The sequence below is a fragment of the Narcine bancroftii genome, chromosome 5 (assembly GCF_036971445.1).
Source record: "Narcine bancroftii isolate sNarBan1 chromosome 5, sNarBan1.hap1, whole genome shotgun sequence".
NCBI classification, from domain to species: Eukaryota; Metazoa; Chordata; class Chondrichthyes; order Torpediniformes; family Narcinidae; genus Narcine; species Narcine bancroftii.
Window position 1 is genome coordinate 12,542,455 of NC_091473.1, and position 12,062 is coordinate 12,554,516.

At 39.3% G+C, this 12,062-nt stretch overlaps 1 protein-coding gene across 6 annotated transcripts in view; it reads left to right on the top strand.

Annotated features, from left to right (window-relative positions):
• Positions 1–12,062, top strand: part of LOC138763133 (DDB1- and CUL4-associated factor 1-like) — a 144,634-nt gene that overhangs the window by 69,875 nt on the left and 62,697 nt on the right. For all 6 annotated transcript variants that reach the window (XM_069936798.1, XM_069936795.1, XM_069936799.1 and 3 more), the window contains 6 exons: positions 2,215–2,352; positions 3,551–4,051; positions 7,662–7,763; positions 9,066–9,224; positions 11,062–11,241; positions 11,818–12,027. In XM_069936798.1, coding sequence (XP_069792899.1) covers positions 2,215–2,352; positions 3,551–4,051; positions 7,662–7,763; positions 9,066–9,224; positions 11,062–11,241; positions 11,818–12,027 — 1,290 coding nt within the window. The remainder of the gene's footprint in view (positions 1–2,214; positions 2,353–3,550; positions 4,052–7,661; positions 7,764–9,065; positions 9,225–11,061; positions 11,242–11,817; positions 12,028–12,062) is intronic.

Below are 12,062 nucleotides of genomic sequence, written 5' to 3' on the forward strand. Positions count from 1 at the left end.
GTTGGTACTAGTTACAAGTAACTTAAATTTTGGTGCAGGCGAAGAAATGGGATCTTAGATTCTGAAAGTTTGACAGTGTTTAAATATCAGGTCCTCAATTAATTACTCTAGGTGCCACATTCCTACAAGAGTAGAATTGGGATGATTAGGCAGGTTAATGAATGGTGTACATCTTTGAGGCATTGAGACTATATTGGAAAATGGTGTGTAAATTGTGTGGCATTGTCTCATGGACTGAAATGGCCTGCTACCGTGCTGTTTGTCTAAATTTTTTTTAAATGTAAACTGTTGAGAAATAGAATTAGAATCAACATCCTTATGGACAATTTCACAAATGAGGAGCTTTTAAGTGCTAATGTACAGAAGATAAAAGGAGCCAGATGTTAACTCAGATTCGGGTCCTCCCCAGGTTATGAATGTCCAACTTCTGGAGACCCACACATTGAAACAATATGTGTGGCAGGTTGGATTTTCTGGTGGCTGCAGGAATCCTCTGCTGGGTGGAACCAGGATATTTCCAAGTGACTTCTTTCCCCATGATCCCCTCCCCCTTCAACTGCCAAGTGTGTGATGTTTAGTAAAGAGTGCAGTAGTAATGCACTCTACCAAAAGACTGCATTCTCATTGATTGAAGGTTAAATATTGGACTTAGCACTCCAGCAATTAGATATTTTCTGAAAGGTAGTACATCCAATAATATTGTTGTTTTGTTACTGCTGTGCAAGGCCAGACTTTTCTGTCCTGGTCCCTGGAAGTTGGACCTTTTCACTTAAGTGTATTTTTACTACTGAGGGGGTTAGCATTAATGCATTGACAGTTTAAGATCCAGGGAATCTTGTGGAGAAGAAAATGACTTTGTAGAGAGGGGGTGAAGAATCCTCAGGATGTTGCTAAAACTAGGAGCTTGGTTTAACAAAAAAAAAGATCGCCAAGGCAGCAGCAATTTGCGGAATGCAAGATTAGCATCATTGTCAATGTGGACTCCTTTATTTCAGAATGCTGGAAAACTAAAGAAAAGTTTAAAATTGTAACTGCCTTTCTCGATCTGAATATTAAAATGGAAAACTTTTTGATGTTTGCAGCTGATCAGATTTAGTCACTGATTTAATTAAAGAAATTATTTGTTTCATGCTCTTAAAGCAATGTTCTGGTTGTCAAATATAATGTTTTAGTGATGTTGGCTGCAGGATGCATATTAACCATAAGAACTGGAAAACATTCCTGCATAAATAGTGCCATGAGATCTTTTGCATCTAGTGGAGAAGTAAAGTGGGACTAATAAATGGTCTAAATTGGATATAATACTCAAATCCAGCCAACTCTCAGGTATTATATCTAATCTGACATTTGAGTATCTAGACTAAAACTTAAATTCATAACCTTCTGAATTGGAGAAAAAAAGTGCAACCATTCATGCCATAGGGTGTCTAACAAATGAACAGTATTGAGGCACATTTTGCATCATTGTAAGATCATTAGTACAACATGTTTTCTGGTGAAAGACTGACATCAACTAGCAGAAATTTGAGTTGTAGCAGGAGATATTGGGATAGGTAACTATAAGCTGGGTGAAAGATTGGTAGATCCAATGTTGCTCTCCTGTACTGTAATGATTTGATGTCTCAAGCGGGACTGTGGCATTTGGGATTTCCATCTAAATGCCAAGCTGTCAAGATATATATCAAAGAAGTGTAAGAGGTCAGAATTGGACGTGGTGATAGAAATGGAGTTTTTCCAGAGATCCAGGACACCTGTGTTTGTTTTCCTGATATTTAATTGGAGGTGGTTTCTAACACAGGGCAGCGACCTTGGAAGAAAGAACTTGCTAATAATGCGCCTGTCATTTTCAGATGGGATGGTTTCAGGATATGAATCATATCTATAATCGCCCCTCCTTCCCCCTCCCCCTTTTAGAGTGGGGAAATGTCATCATTGTCTTGGTCCTGATGGAACTAATTGGTCTTTTTTTTTCCCACACTCAAAATTAATCCTACTGTCATTCTGTATATTCCAACTGTTATTTCAGCTTGCACAATAAATAGCAACTTGGGTGAAGTAATGTTCTGTACTTTTGATGAAATTAAAACCATAATTTTTCTGTTTGGTTTATTTTATGAGAAGAGGAATTGTTTAATCAGTGACAAGTATGTACTCAAGATTTTACTGACAGCAAAGCACAACATTTATCGATGACATAATTTGTACTCCCTTTAGGAGGGGATTGTAGAAAACTTGTTCAAGTGGGCAAAAGAATCTGATCAGCCTTTGAGAACCTATGCTACGGGTCTTCTTGCTGGAGCCATGGAAAATCAAGACATTGCAGCTAACTACCGGGAGGAAAATTCACAGATGGTAAGGATTGTGACACTTTTTAAGATTTGGAATCCCATTGTATATTGTTCCCGCTATCCCCAATGCATAAAAAATCTCCTCCTGAAGTCTTTGTCTATAGGACTTGTCTCCCACAAGTAAAATAAAAAATCTGACCTAATAGTGCATATGTATGTTAACGTTAATGTTTCTGAACTTGTACCTTCACTATTAAATGAATGATCACTTAGCAGTGCTAAGTGTATAGCTGTAAATCTTACAGAGAGACCTTTTACTGTTGTCCATCACATTGCCACCACACACTGTTTAACTCTTGTTAAGCTCAATAGGAAGCTTGGTTTCCCTATTTTTTGAGCTTGGCTTTACTCTTGTCAAGAGAACAGACATTCTAGGCTGTAGTTCAAGAAACTTCTGGGATACTGGTGGATCCCCCCCCCCCCCCCTCACCAGTCAAATTAATGGAAGTTACCTTCATTCTTAGCACATTGTCCCTGCACCCACCTTCACACCTTCATTTCCAAAATGTTTGGTCCACTGCACACCCCCCTGATTAAATGAGAAATTTGCTCATCTTCTTGCTGCTGTGCTTATTTATATTAAAAAAAAGTAGATAATGAATAGTTTCTGCTGTCTCTGAAAACAGCATGTGTGTATAATAGTGCCCACTTCAGGTCTTGAAGTATCCATAGTTCTTTGCATGTATGTTATATCTTAATGTTTTCTGTAGTCTTTGGATCATAAAGGTCTGCACCTTTTTGGTAACTCAACCTTCCATGATGCCCTCATGTCTTATAGTCACAGGCTAAAAATACTGTTTATACTTCTGAAAGAGCAATTGTTTTATTAAGAGTTTCTTGCATTCCTTTCTGAAGGTAGCAACAACTCCTAATTTCAGTATGGTGTGTTGTGAGGGTGAAGGCAGATCATTTCAGCCACATGATTTGGTTGTATCTCTGTAATATGTGTAACTGGTTCCACAGTACTAAAAGTATTGTGATATCAATAAACTTGAAACCTAAAAGGAGCCCATTTTGTGGTTGATCTTTCTGTCATAGATTTTCAGGGGAAAGTGAGACAGTCATGTTCAGATCCACACAAGTTTTTTAATTCCAGAGTGGTACTAGCCACTGTATGGAAATTTGTATTTAAAATTTATGTTTGCAGTGAAACTGCTTTTTTTTTCTGAACACACGAATGACCCTTTCTGGTTTGTACAAAGGTGCCGGTAATGCTGCAACGCCTACGAGATTTGCAAATCCAAGAACTGGAAAATAACCAGAAGACGAAATGGCAGAGCCCACGAAGGCCGCACTTTACAAGTTTGCTTCCAATGGACGAGGAAGCAGTCGACATGGATTATGGTGACACTTTGAAAGCTGAAGATGGCAAGGACAGTGCCAATGATGTCTCCTTCCAGTTAAATTCTTCTCACAAAACGAGCTGCAGGATTAATTCCTCCATCAAGATGGCAGAGAATGAAGAAGGAATGAAAGGGAAGGATGGCCGAAGGATTGTGAGAGATGAAGTCAATAAAACTAACAAACAAAGGCTCAGTTTTATAAACATGGACCCTGAACGGATGTGTAATGAGCAGTCAAATAGTTGGTCAGAAATGTCACCTTGGGTAATTGGCACCAATTATAGCCTTTACCCTTTGACACCTGCTATCGAGCAAAGATTAATTTTACAATATTTAACACCACTGGGGGAATATCAGGAGGTGAGTTGTAACGTTGTTGTTTTTACTGTTATTTCTCAGTCTTGTCGAGCCCTGATGATGTGTTATGATACAATTGGTTTATGGTCCTCATTGAGGTCAGGTAAGACTTAACCATGTCTAGAGCCACTTAATAATCCAGATTGGGTTAAGACAACAGGGGTTCTTCTGGATTTATTCCTTCAATTTCCCTCATAGAGAATCATGAATTTGGTAGAGCACATGACATGGAGGTATAGAATGCTTGGATATTGAAGAATACATGTAAAAAGTAGGGCCTTTCTCCTTTTATGTCTATGTTCTGATCTCAGAAGCAAAACTGCTGCCAGTTATAGGTGTTTTCAATGGCAATTATCCTATATAATTAGACAATTTTTGAATTTAAACGTACAGTATATACTGCCCAAATACACCAACGAACCTACAATTCCATAAGTTTTGAAGGATGGGAGGAAACCGGAGCACCCGGAGGAAATCCCACGCAGACACGGGGAGAACGTACAAACTCCTTACAGCGCTGGATTCGAACCAGGGTCGCTGGCACTAATAGCATTGTGCTGACAACTCAGGGCAATTTCTTTGCATTAAAAAGGTGAATTCAAAACCACTTAATTGCTTTAGAATGTCCTGAGTTGGTGAAAGGCATCATGTAAATAATACTTTTCTAGATAATGCTATGTACTCATGCCCACTAGAATTATTTTGAGGTTAACAAACTTTTCCAGAAAGGATTCTTGGAGCTAGTGAGCAGAGATGTTTTTCTCTCCATCGCTGCTGGTTTCCAGCACGAGGTCATCCACAACACAAGATGCCCTCCATTCATTCTGAGCACCTGATATTCTGAGGATGTTCTGTAAAGTACAGCTCCCACGAGATTTTGCATGCCTCAAAATTGTAAAATAGGAAGTACACTTCTGAAAATAGCCCTCTACCTTTATGGAGTGCAGTATTCTTTTCACTTTCATTGTTTTTCACTTGTCTGTTACAGAACTTGCAGTAATGTGCCTTTGTGTATGATGATGCAGGAAAGTCAACAAGAATGGTTCAAAGTGTGCAAGTTGTTAAGATGGTTGGAAAGAATAGGACATTTAAACTCTATGGCCGAGAAAATTAATTCTGAATTGTTAATGTAGAAAGGATAACCCAAAATATTGCTTTAAATGAAACAGGACATGATTTTTTTTATTATTTTATATTTAGGCATACAGCACGGTAACAGGCCACTTTGGCCCATGCAGCCCAATTACATTCAATTGACCTACAATCTCAGTACATTTTGAAGGGTGGGAGGAAACCAGAATACCTGGAGGAAACCCACGCAGACACGAGGAGACCTTATAGACAGTGTGGGATTCAAACCCAAATCCTGATTGGTGGTGTTGTAACAGCGTTACGCTAACTGTGTCATCCAAATTCTGTTTCAACTCATTTAAGATCTAACGGTAATTCCTAAGTACTTATATATCCAATCATGTAGGGTATTAGTGATTGAAATAACAATCCAGACTGAAGAAGCTGGGATACCAGAGGAGAGCAGACTGAATTGGCTGAACGAGCCAAATTTTATTGAGACATGCTTGAAAGCTGAAGGTATAAGTTGCTCCCCCACAGAGCTACTCAGTATGTTCACATTTAACAAGGACGTATGCAGCATATTCTAATGAACTGAGATCTTTTAAAGCAGTGGTTTTCAAACTCACCACCTTAAGTAATTCCTATGCTCTGTGATTAGTAAGGGATTATTTAAGGTGGTATGTGAGTGGAAAGAAAAAGTTTGAAAACACTGTTTTAATCATACCTTATTGACTCATTATGTACATTATGTTCATAACTCCAAAGGAAGTTGGTCAATAACAATTTTTCTCATTCAAATATTTCGTTAGCAATGGGGTCTAGAGCAGAGGTTCTCAACCTTTTTTGACAACCATTGTTTTCAAGCAACTAAATGTAATCATTGTAAATTAAGCTTAGTTTATGGTCAGGGAGCCTTGCGAATTCAGTGACTTTTTTCAGATCCAGGTTAAAAGGACCCAGCACGGTCTAATCCTGTGGTAATGCTTGGCATCTGTACCACATGCACCTATGTAGTAATCTTAGACATAAAATTTATAAACCATTTCAAAATAAATTTGTTACACCCAAAGCAGTTTCAGCATTGATCCATATGGGACACTGCAGATAGTCTTTAATGTGAGTAACTCATTCTTTTCCTAATTTGTGTCTGAGAAAGATGAGACTTAGAAAAGATTTGTATGTTCAGCAGCTGATCCATTGGATTTCAAGTAGAACAATTAATCAAAAAGCTAGATTCCCATTCCTGGGCCTTCTCATATGCCAATTATGTCCAGGGTTGCTTAGATGCTAGGTCTAAGTTAAGCATTTTTGGACAAGAGAGAAAACCAAACTGCTGGAAGAACTCACCAGGTAGAACAACACATGGACTCCATCTACATCTCCTGCTGCCAAGGAAAGGCAGCCAACATACTGAAGGGCCCATCACCATCTGGACACACTTTCCTTTTCCCTCGCCCATCAGAGAGAAAGAGTATGAAAGCACCAGCAGGCTTAAAGGTAGTTTCTTTCCTGTAGCTGTCAGGCTTATGGATGAACCTCATTACAGTGCTCTCAGGCTGCCCTATCTTGGTGCTAATGATCTTCTCATTGTAATCTGATATTCTGTTAATTGTGCTCTTTCCACGGTTTTGTGAATGTTGGAGATAACCTGTTCGCCTGTTCACAGAAGAAACCTTCTCACAGCACTCAGTATTTTATGACAAAATACATAGAGGGAGAGGTGAGACAGATTGGCAGATGATGAGTGGAACCAGATGAGGATGGTATGATGGACAGATGGAGCCATCCATGTGGGAGAGGGTGGTGAGTTCAAGAAATGGGGGTGGGGGAGATGAAAAAGGTGAACAAAGAGACTCTGTGAACTAGTGAAAGTGCGAAAGGAACTTGGTGGAGGCTTTGGGAGGGGGGAGGGGATAGAGTTGGAGGTTGTGGTTTACCTGAAGTTGGAAAATTCATTTTTCATACCTGGGTTCTAGGCTACCCGTGGAAGATTAGGTGTTATTCTGGTTTTTATGTGACTTCACTAAGGCAGTGGAGAAGGTCCAGGACAGATGTGTGGAAATGTGGCTTCCCTCCCATCTCCACCTCGACCATTGTTGCTGGAGCCAGGTGGTTGAGGGTGACATATTTACATACGCATTTCCTCCATTCTCCACATGCACTGTTGAATTCCACCAGGAGTTTTTTTTTGTTCCAGCATCTGTAGTGACTTGTATCTCCATTGATTCCAATATTAATGCACGAGTGTCAAATTAACTTAGTTGTGATATTTCTTTATTTTCACAGTACAAAGATACAGTGCTATAGTTCTGATGGTAGATGTCACTGGCACATCATGGTTCCTCTCCTTAATCCAGTAATGGAGGCAAAAGCTTTATAGGGATCTTGAGTTGGCCTCTTTTATTTGTTGGTTGAAAGCTTCCAGAATTTGTGGCAGTTATACTTGAATTATTCAGGGACTTGAATGAAATCTAGATCCATTCTTTAATTGTTATAAGCTGACAGTAACTAAGTGTTTTTTGATTTCCCCCTTTTTCAGTTGTTGGCTGTGTTTATGCAGCTTGGTGCTCGAGAGCTTCTCATGTACTACATTGACCTGAAGCAAACTAATGATGTTCAACTCACCTTTGAAGCACTTAAGGTATGAAAGGCCATCCATTCATTTGTGTCTGACCTTGTCCTGGTAATGGTACTAGTTAAGGTTAATCTCACTCCATCCCATGAGATCAATTATGAAAACTAACCAGTCTGAATAAGTAGGGGTGAACCTCTTGGAGTTTCATTGCTCAATGCCTGCCCAGCCGTATCTGTTGAAACAGAATTAGGTTCATAAAATGCCCCCAAGGTTAAATAGCCTGCCAATTCTCTTCATCTAGGATTGCACATGATTACCCAGATAATGAATTGCATACAAGTGGGCCATTAATTTCTGGTTATTTGCTTCACCAAAAACTCTTTTCACTGTTACTCCAAAATGTTTTTTTCTGTCTTGTTTTCTAGCTTACCTTGTGTTTATATGGTTTACCCAAATAAGTATCTGTTCTATTCTACCACCTGATTTAGCGAGTTCCATAATCAAGTTTATTTTGAATGTGCCCCTTGGATATGCCCCTTGTTTATATTTGTGCTTGGATTTAATCTCCTATGTATTTTTATGTCTGCCCATTCAGACTTTTTCATCATCACAGAGAACTTTTTCATCTCATTTTTAGAGTATTCCCTTTTTGTTTAAAAGTAAGAGCAGAATGCCCAGTCTTTCCTCTGTGTTCTGGTGTAATCCATATTGTTTGAACAATCTCCTTTGACCCTATGAACCCAAGTACTCAAGAATAGGTCATTGTGACCAGCTTGATGATTGCCTCATTGGCCAGTTCTTGATCTATTCATTGACATGTTGCATTATCTGCTAATCAAAGTGAACCCTGTCACATGCTGGTTTATCCAAACACAAATGGGTACTGTGTTCCAGAACTAAAATTGAAAGGAGGAAATTAAACCTGGTTCTTCCACATGAAATGGTTTCATGTGATCTGTGAAGGAAAGTGGATGTGTGGAGAACTGTGAGACTGGGCTTCACTGTTTTGCGCCTCACCCACCCCTTCCTTTGTTGTTTGGTATTCACTTAGTATTGTGTGACTACCTTAATGAGATACCATATGGTGGTATGAACCCTTGGTTTCATCAGAGAAAATACGTTGGTGAGAAGAGGAAAGGAGTTTGGGGAAAAGAAAGAATCTGGTGCCAAGTTGTTACTGATTGTTTTGAGCAAATGTTATAACATGGTCCAAACTAGGAAGCAGTGAGTACTGATCTTTTTTAGTGTTTGTAACTTGGGCTTCACGGAGGGCTTCTATCAATCTGCCATCTGCTTGCACGGTAAGATGCCCATTGACCCTTCTGCTTTGAATCTGCTTGTTTGACATCTGCCTTTCCTCCTCCTCAGTATCTGGCCTCTTTGTTGTTACACAAGAAGTTTGCTGCAGAATTTGTTGCTCATGAAGGAGTTCAAAAGTTGCTGGAAATCCCCAGGCCCTCCATGGCTGCCACTGGTGTTTCCCTGTGTTTATACTATTTGGCTTACAACCAGGATGCAATGGAACGGGTAAGTCTTATCAATACTGAGAAGGGGGCCACGCCCCAAAAGTTAAATAAATGGGACCCAACAGTATCAGACAGATATTTTCGTTGTAAGAAGGAAACAGGAATAACAGTACATGCAATTTGAGCATGTGAGAAAGTGGAAAAGTTTTGGGAAGATCTAAACCAGGTATTAAATAAAATCAAAAAAAGCAACATACCAAAAAATCCAGAGATCTTTCTTCTAAGTGATATAAGTAAAGAACTTGGACTCCATTTGGATGGAGCACAAAAAAGATTTATTATGATAGCCTTAGCTGTAGCAAAAAAATGTATTATGTCAACATGGAAATTAGAAGATAGCCTGAGAATACAGCAATGGTACATAGAAATGAATAAATGTACTCCATTGGAAAAAATAACATATAATTTAAGAAATAACATCACAGTATTCGAACAAATTTGGGAACCGTACATGGAACACAACGGAGAAGTCCTACCATGGACCTCTACCACCTAAAATGACAGAAGGAGAAGACGAAATGAACTGACCCAGTATGTAAAAGTAGAAGACACAAATTTCTTGTATATTTTCAATGTGTGATGACATTGTTTAATGGGTTTAATGTATCATATAGGTTGAACTTTGAATGGGTGTGGAGGGGGGGGTGAAAGAGGGAGGAAAGGGAGGGAGGGAAAGGGGAGAAAATGACACTGTGTATATTCAAGAGGGAAATGTTTGTGTGTATTTTGGTTAGTATGGTTCATAGTGTGAAAAATAAAAAATAAAAATAAAATTACTGAGAAGGGGTCTGAATTGTTTAGGTCCATCTTGTAGGAAGATGGGAATTTGAAAGGAAGTATTTATCTTTTTTCTTTTGGAGTCTGTCGCAGCTTGATAAATGCAATTGAGCCACAAAGAAACCCTCGGATGCCGTGTGTGTGTGTGTGTGTGTGTGTGTGTGTGTGTGTGTGTGTGTGTGTGTGTGTGTGTGTGTGTGTGTGTGTGTGTGTGTGTGTGGTCATATTGTGACAGAGTATTTAGAGGTGGTTTGGGAGAAATTGTTAGAGCAGCTTGCACACACACATTTTAAAACACAGAATATTTGCAGGACTTTTGCAGAATGGTTTTTGCAGGAGGCAACAATGTATGGACAGCAGCTTGCTTGCATGTGATCTTTGCAGGCTGAGGAGAACAGTTTTCTCTCAGAGAGGGAGGGTGTGAAACAGAGAGGAGAGAGACAGAAATCAGTTCCAATCTTTGGAAGGCTTCCTGGTTAAAGGAGGAGATTGGCGATGTGAAAGGTGACCTGAAAGAAAGAGGATCATCTGGATAACCCTGAAGGGGGCAACTTTTGTCAGCAAGACTGATTGAGAAGTAATCAGTTGTGGATCTCCTGGAAAAGGAATTTCTCCCTGAAAACCAGCAAGAACTTTCCTGAGTGGTAACCATTTGCCTGTTAATGCTAACTTCTGTGCACACTACAAGAACTGCCTGCAACCAGTGAGATTGGATTGTGATCCAAAGAACTTTTCTGATCTTAAATATACATTACACATACCTAGTATTAGAGGGGGGATTAAGTAGTTAGGTCGGTTAAGTTGAAGTTTAATTCTGTTTTCTTGTTCAATTAAAAACAACTTTTGTTGAAGTAACCCTGTGTTGTGGTGCATATCTATTGCTGCTGGTTTTGGGGGTCCTCTGGACTCCATAACAATATTTGTAGCTCCTGTTTTTTCCTTGTGTTACAGTGGTAATTGTAAAGCTATTTAGAATACATCTGATCATAAAATTTGCAGTTTTGTTTCTTTTCTGAGACAGTGCTACTCAGCATTATGAAACCTTGTACTTTTCTTTGTAGGTGTGCTTGCTCCCGCACTCTGTCTTGTCTGACGTTGTCAGTTACACCCTATGGCTGCTAGAGTGCTCCCATGAGTCGGGTCGCTGCCATGCCACGATGTTCTTCTCCATCTCGTTTGCTTTCCGCTCAATCCTGGAACTTTTTGACAAGCAGGATGGTCTTCGGAGGGTGGTTAATTTGGTATGGTTGCTGAAGGTTATTTGTGATGAGTTTCTGGTACAGAAGTGTATAAATCCTCTTGATTTTTCCTGCAGAAGAGAGAGAAAAAAAATAAACTGAGGAAAGTTGCACATAAGCAGGACAAGCAAGCAAACCACTGCAATAAACTTCTCTCTCTGATTACATCTAGAGTAAGTTAGTAAGGAAGGAGAGAATCCTGATTCATAGGTCTCCCAAGTCAGTAAGAAGATTGATAGATCCAAATTCCCTTTCTAGTGGGAGAATCTTGAATGAGATAAGTTAATAAAACATGAAGGAGCAAAATCAGGAACTATTTCCAAAAAACATTAAATACCCTATCTTGAAATATATTCCAAAACTTTGTTTGGGACATTCAAAACCAAAAACAGTCTTTTATTTTCTTGGTACATGAATCTGTTAAGGGAAATTAAATGCAAGTGGCTGAATTACAAATTAAAATGATCTTATTGAATAAACTCCTCCCACTGCCCTGTTTTATGAATGCTCATAAATCCTTAAATTGATTATGTTTAGATTGTTGTATAGCTAGCATTTAATTTTGTTTAATTCCTATAGATCAGCACTCTTGAAATCTTAAACCTGGAAGATCAAGGTGCTCTGCTGAGTGATGACGAGATCTTTGCCAGTCGTCAGACGGCTAAGCATACGTGTATGGCTCTACGGCGGTACTTCGAGTCACATTTGGGAATTAAGCTGGAGCATGTGAAAAGATCCTTGCAGCGGACAGAAGGAGGTGCTATTGTTCACCCTCACCCACCATGTAAGGTGTGTGCAGAGAAATCTGTATGAATCCCCATTTA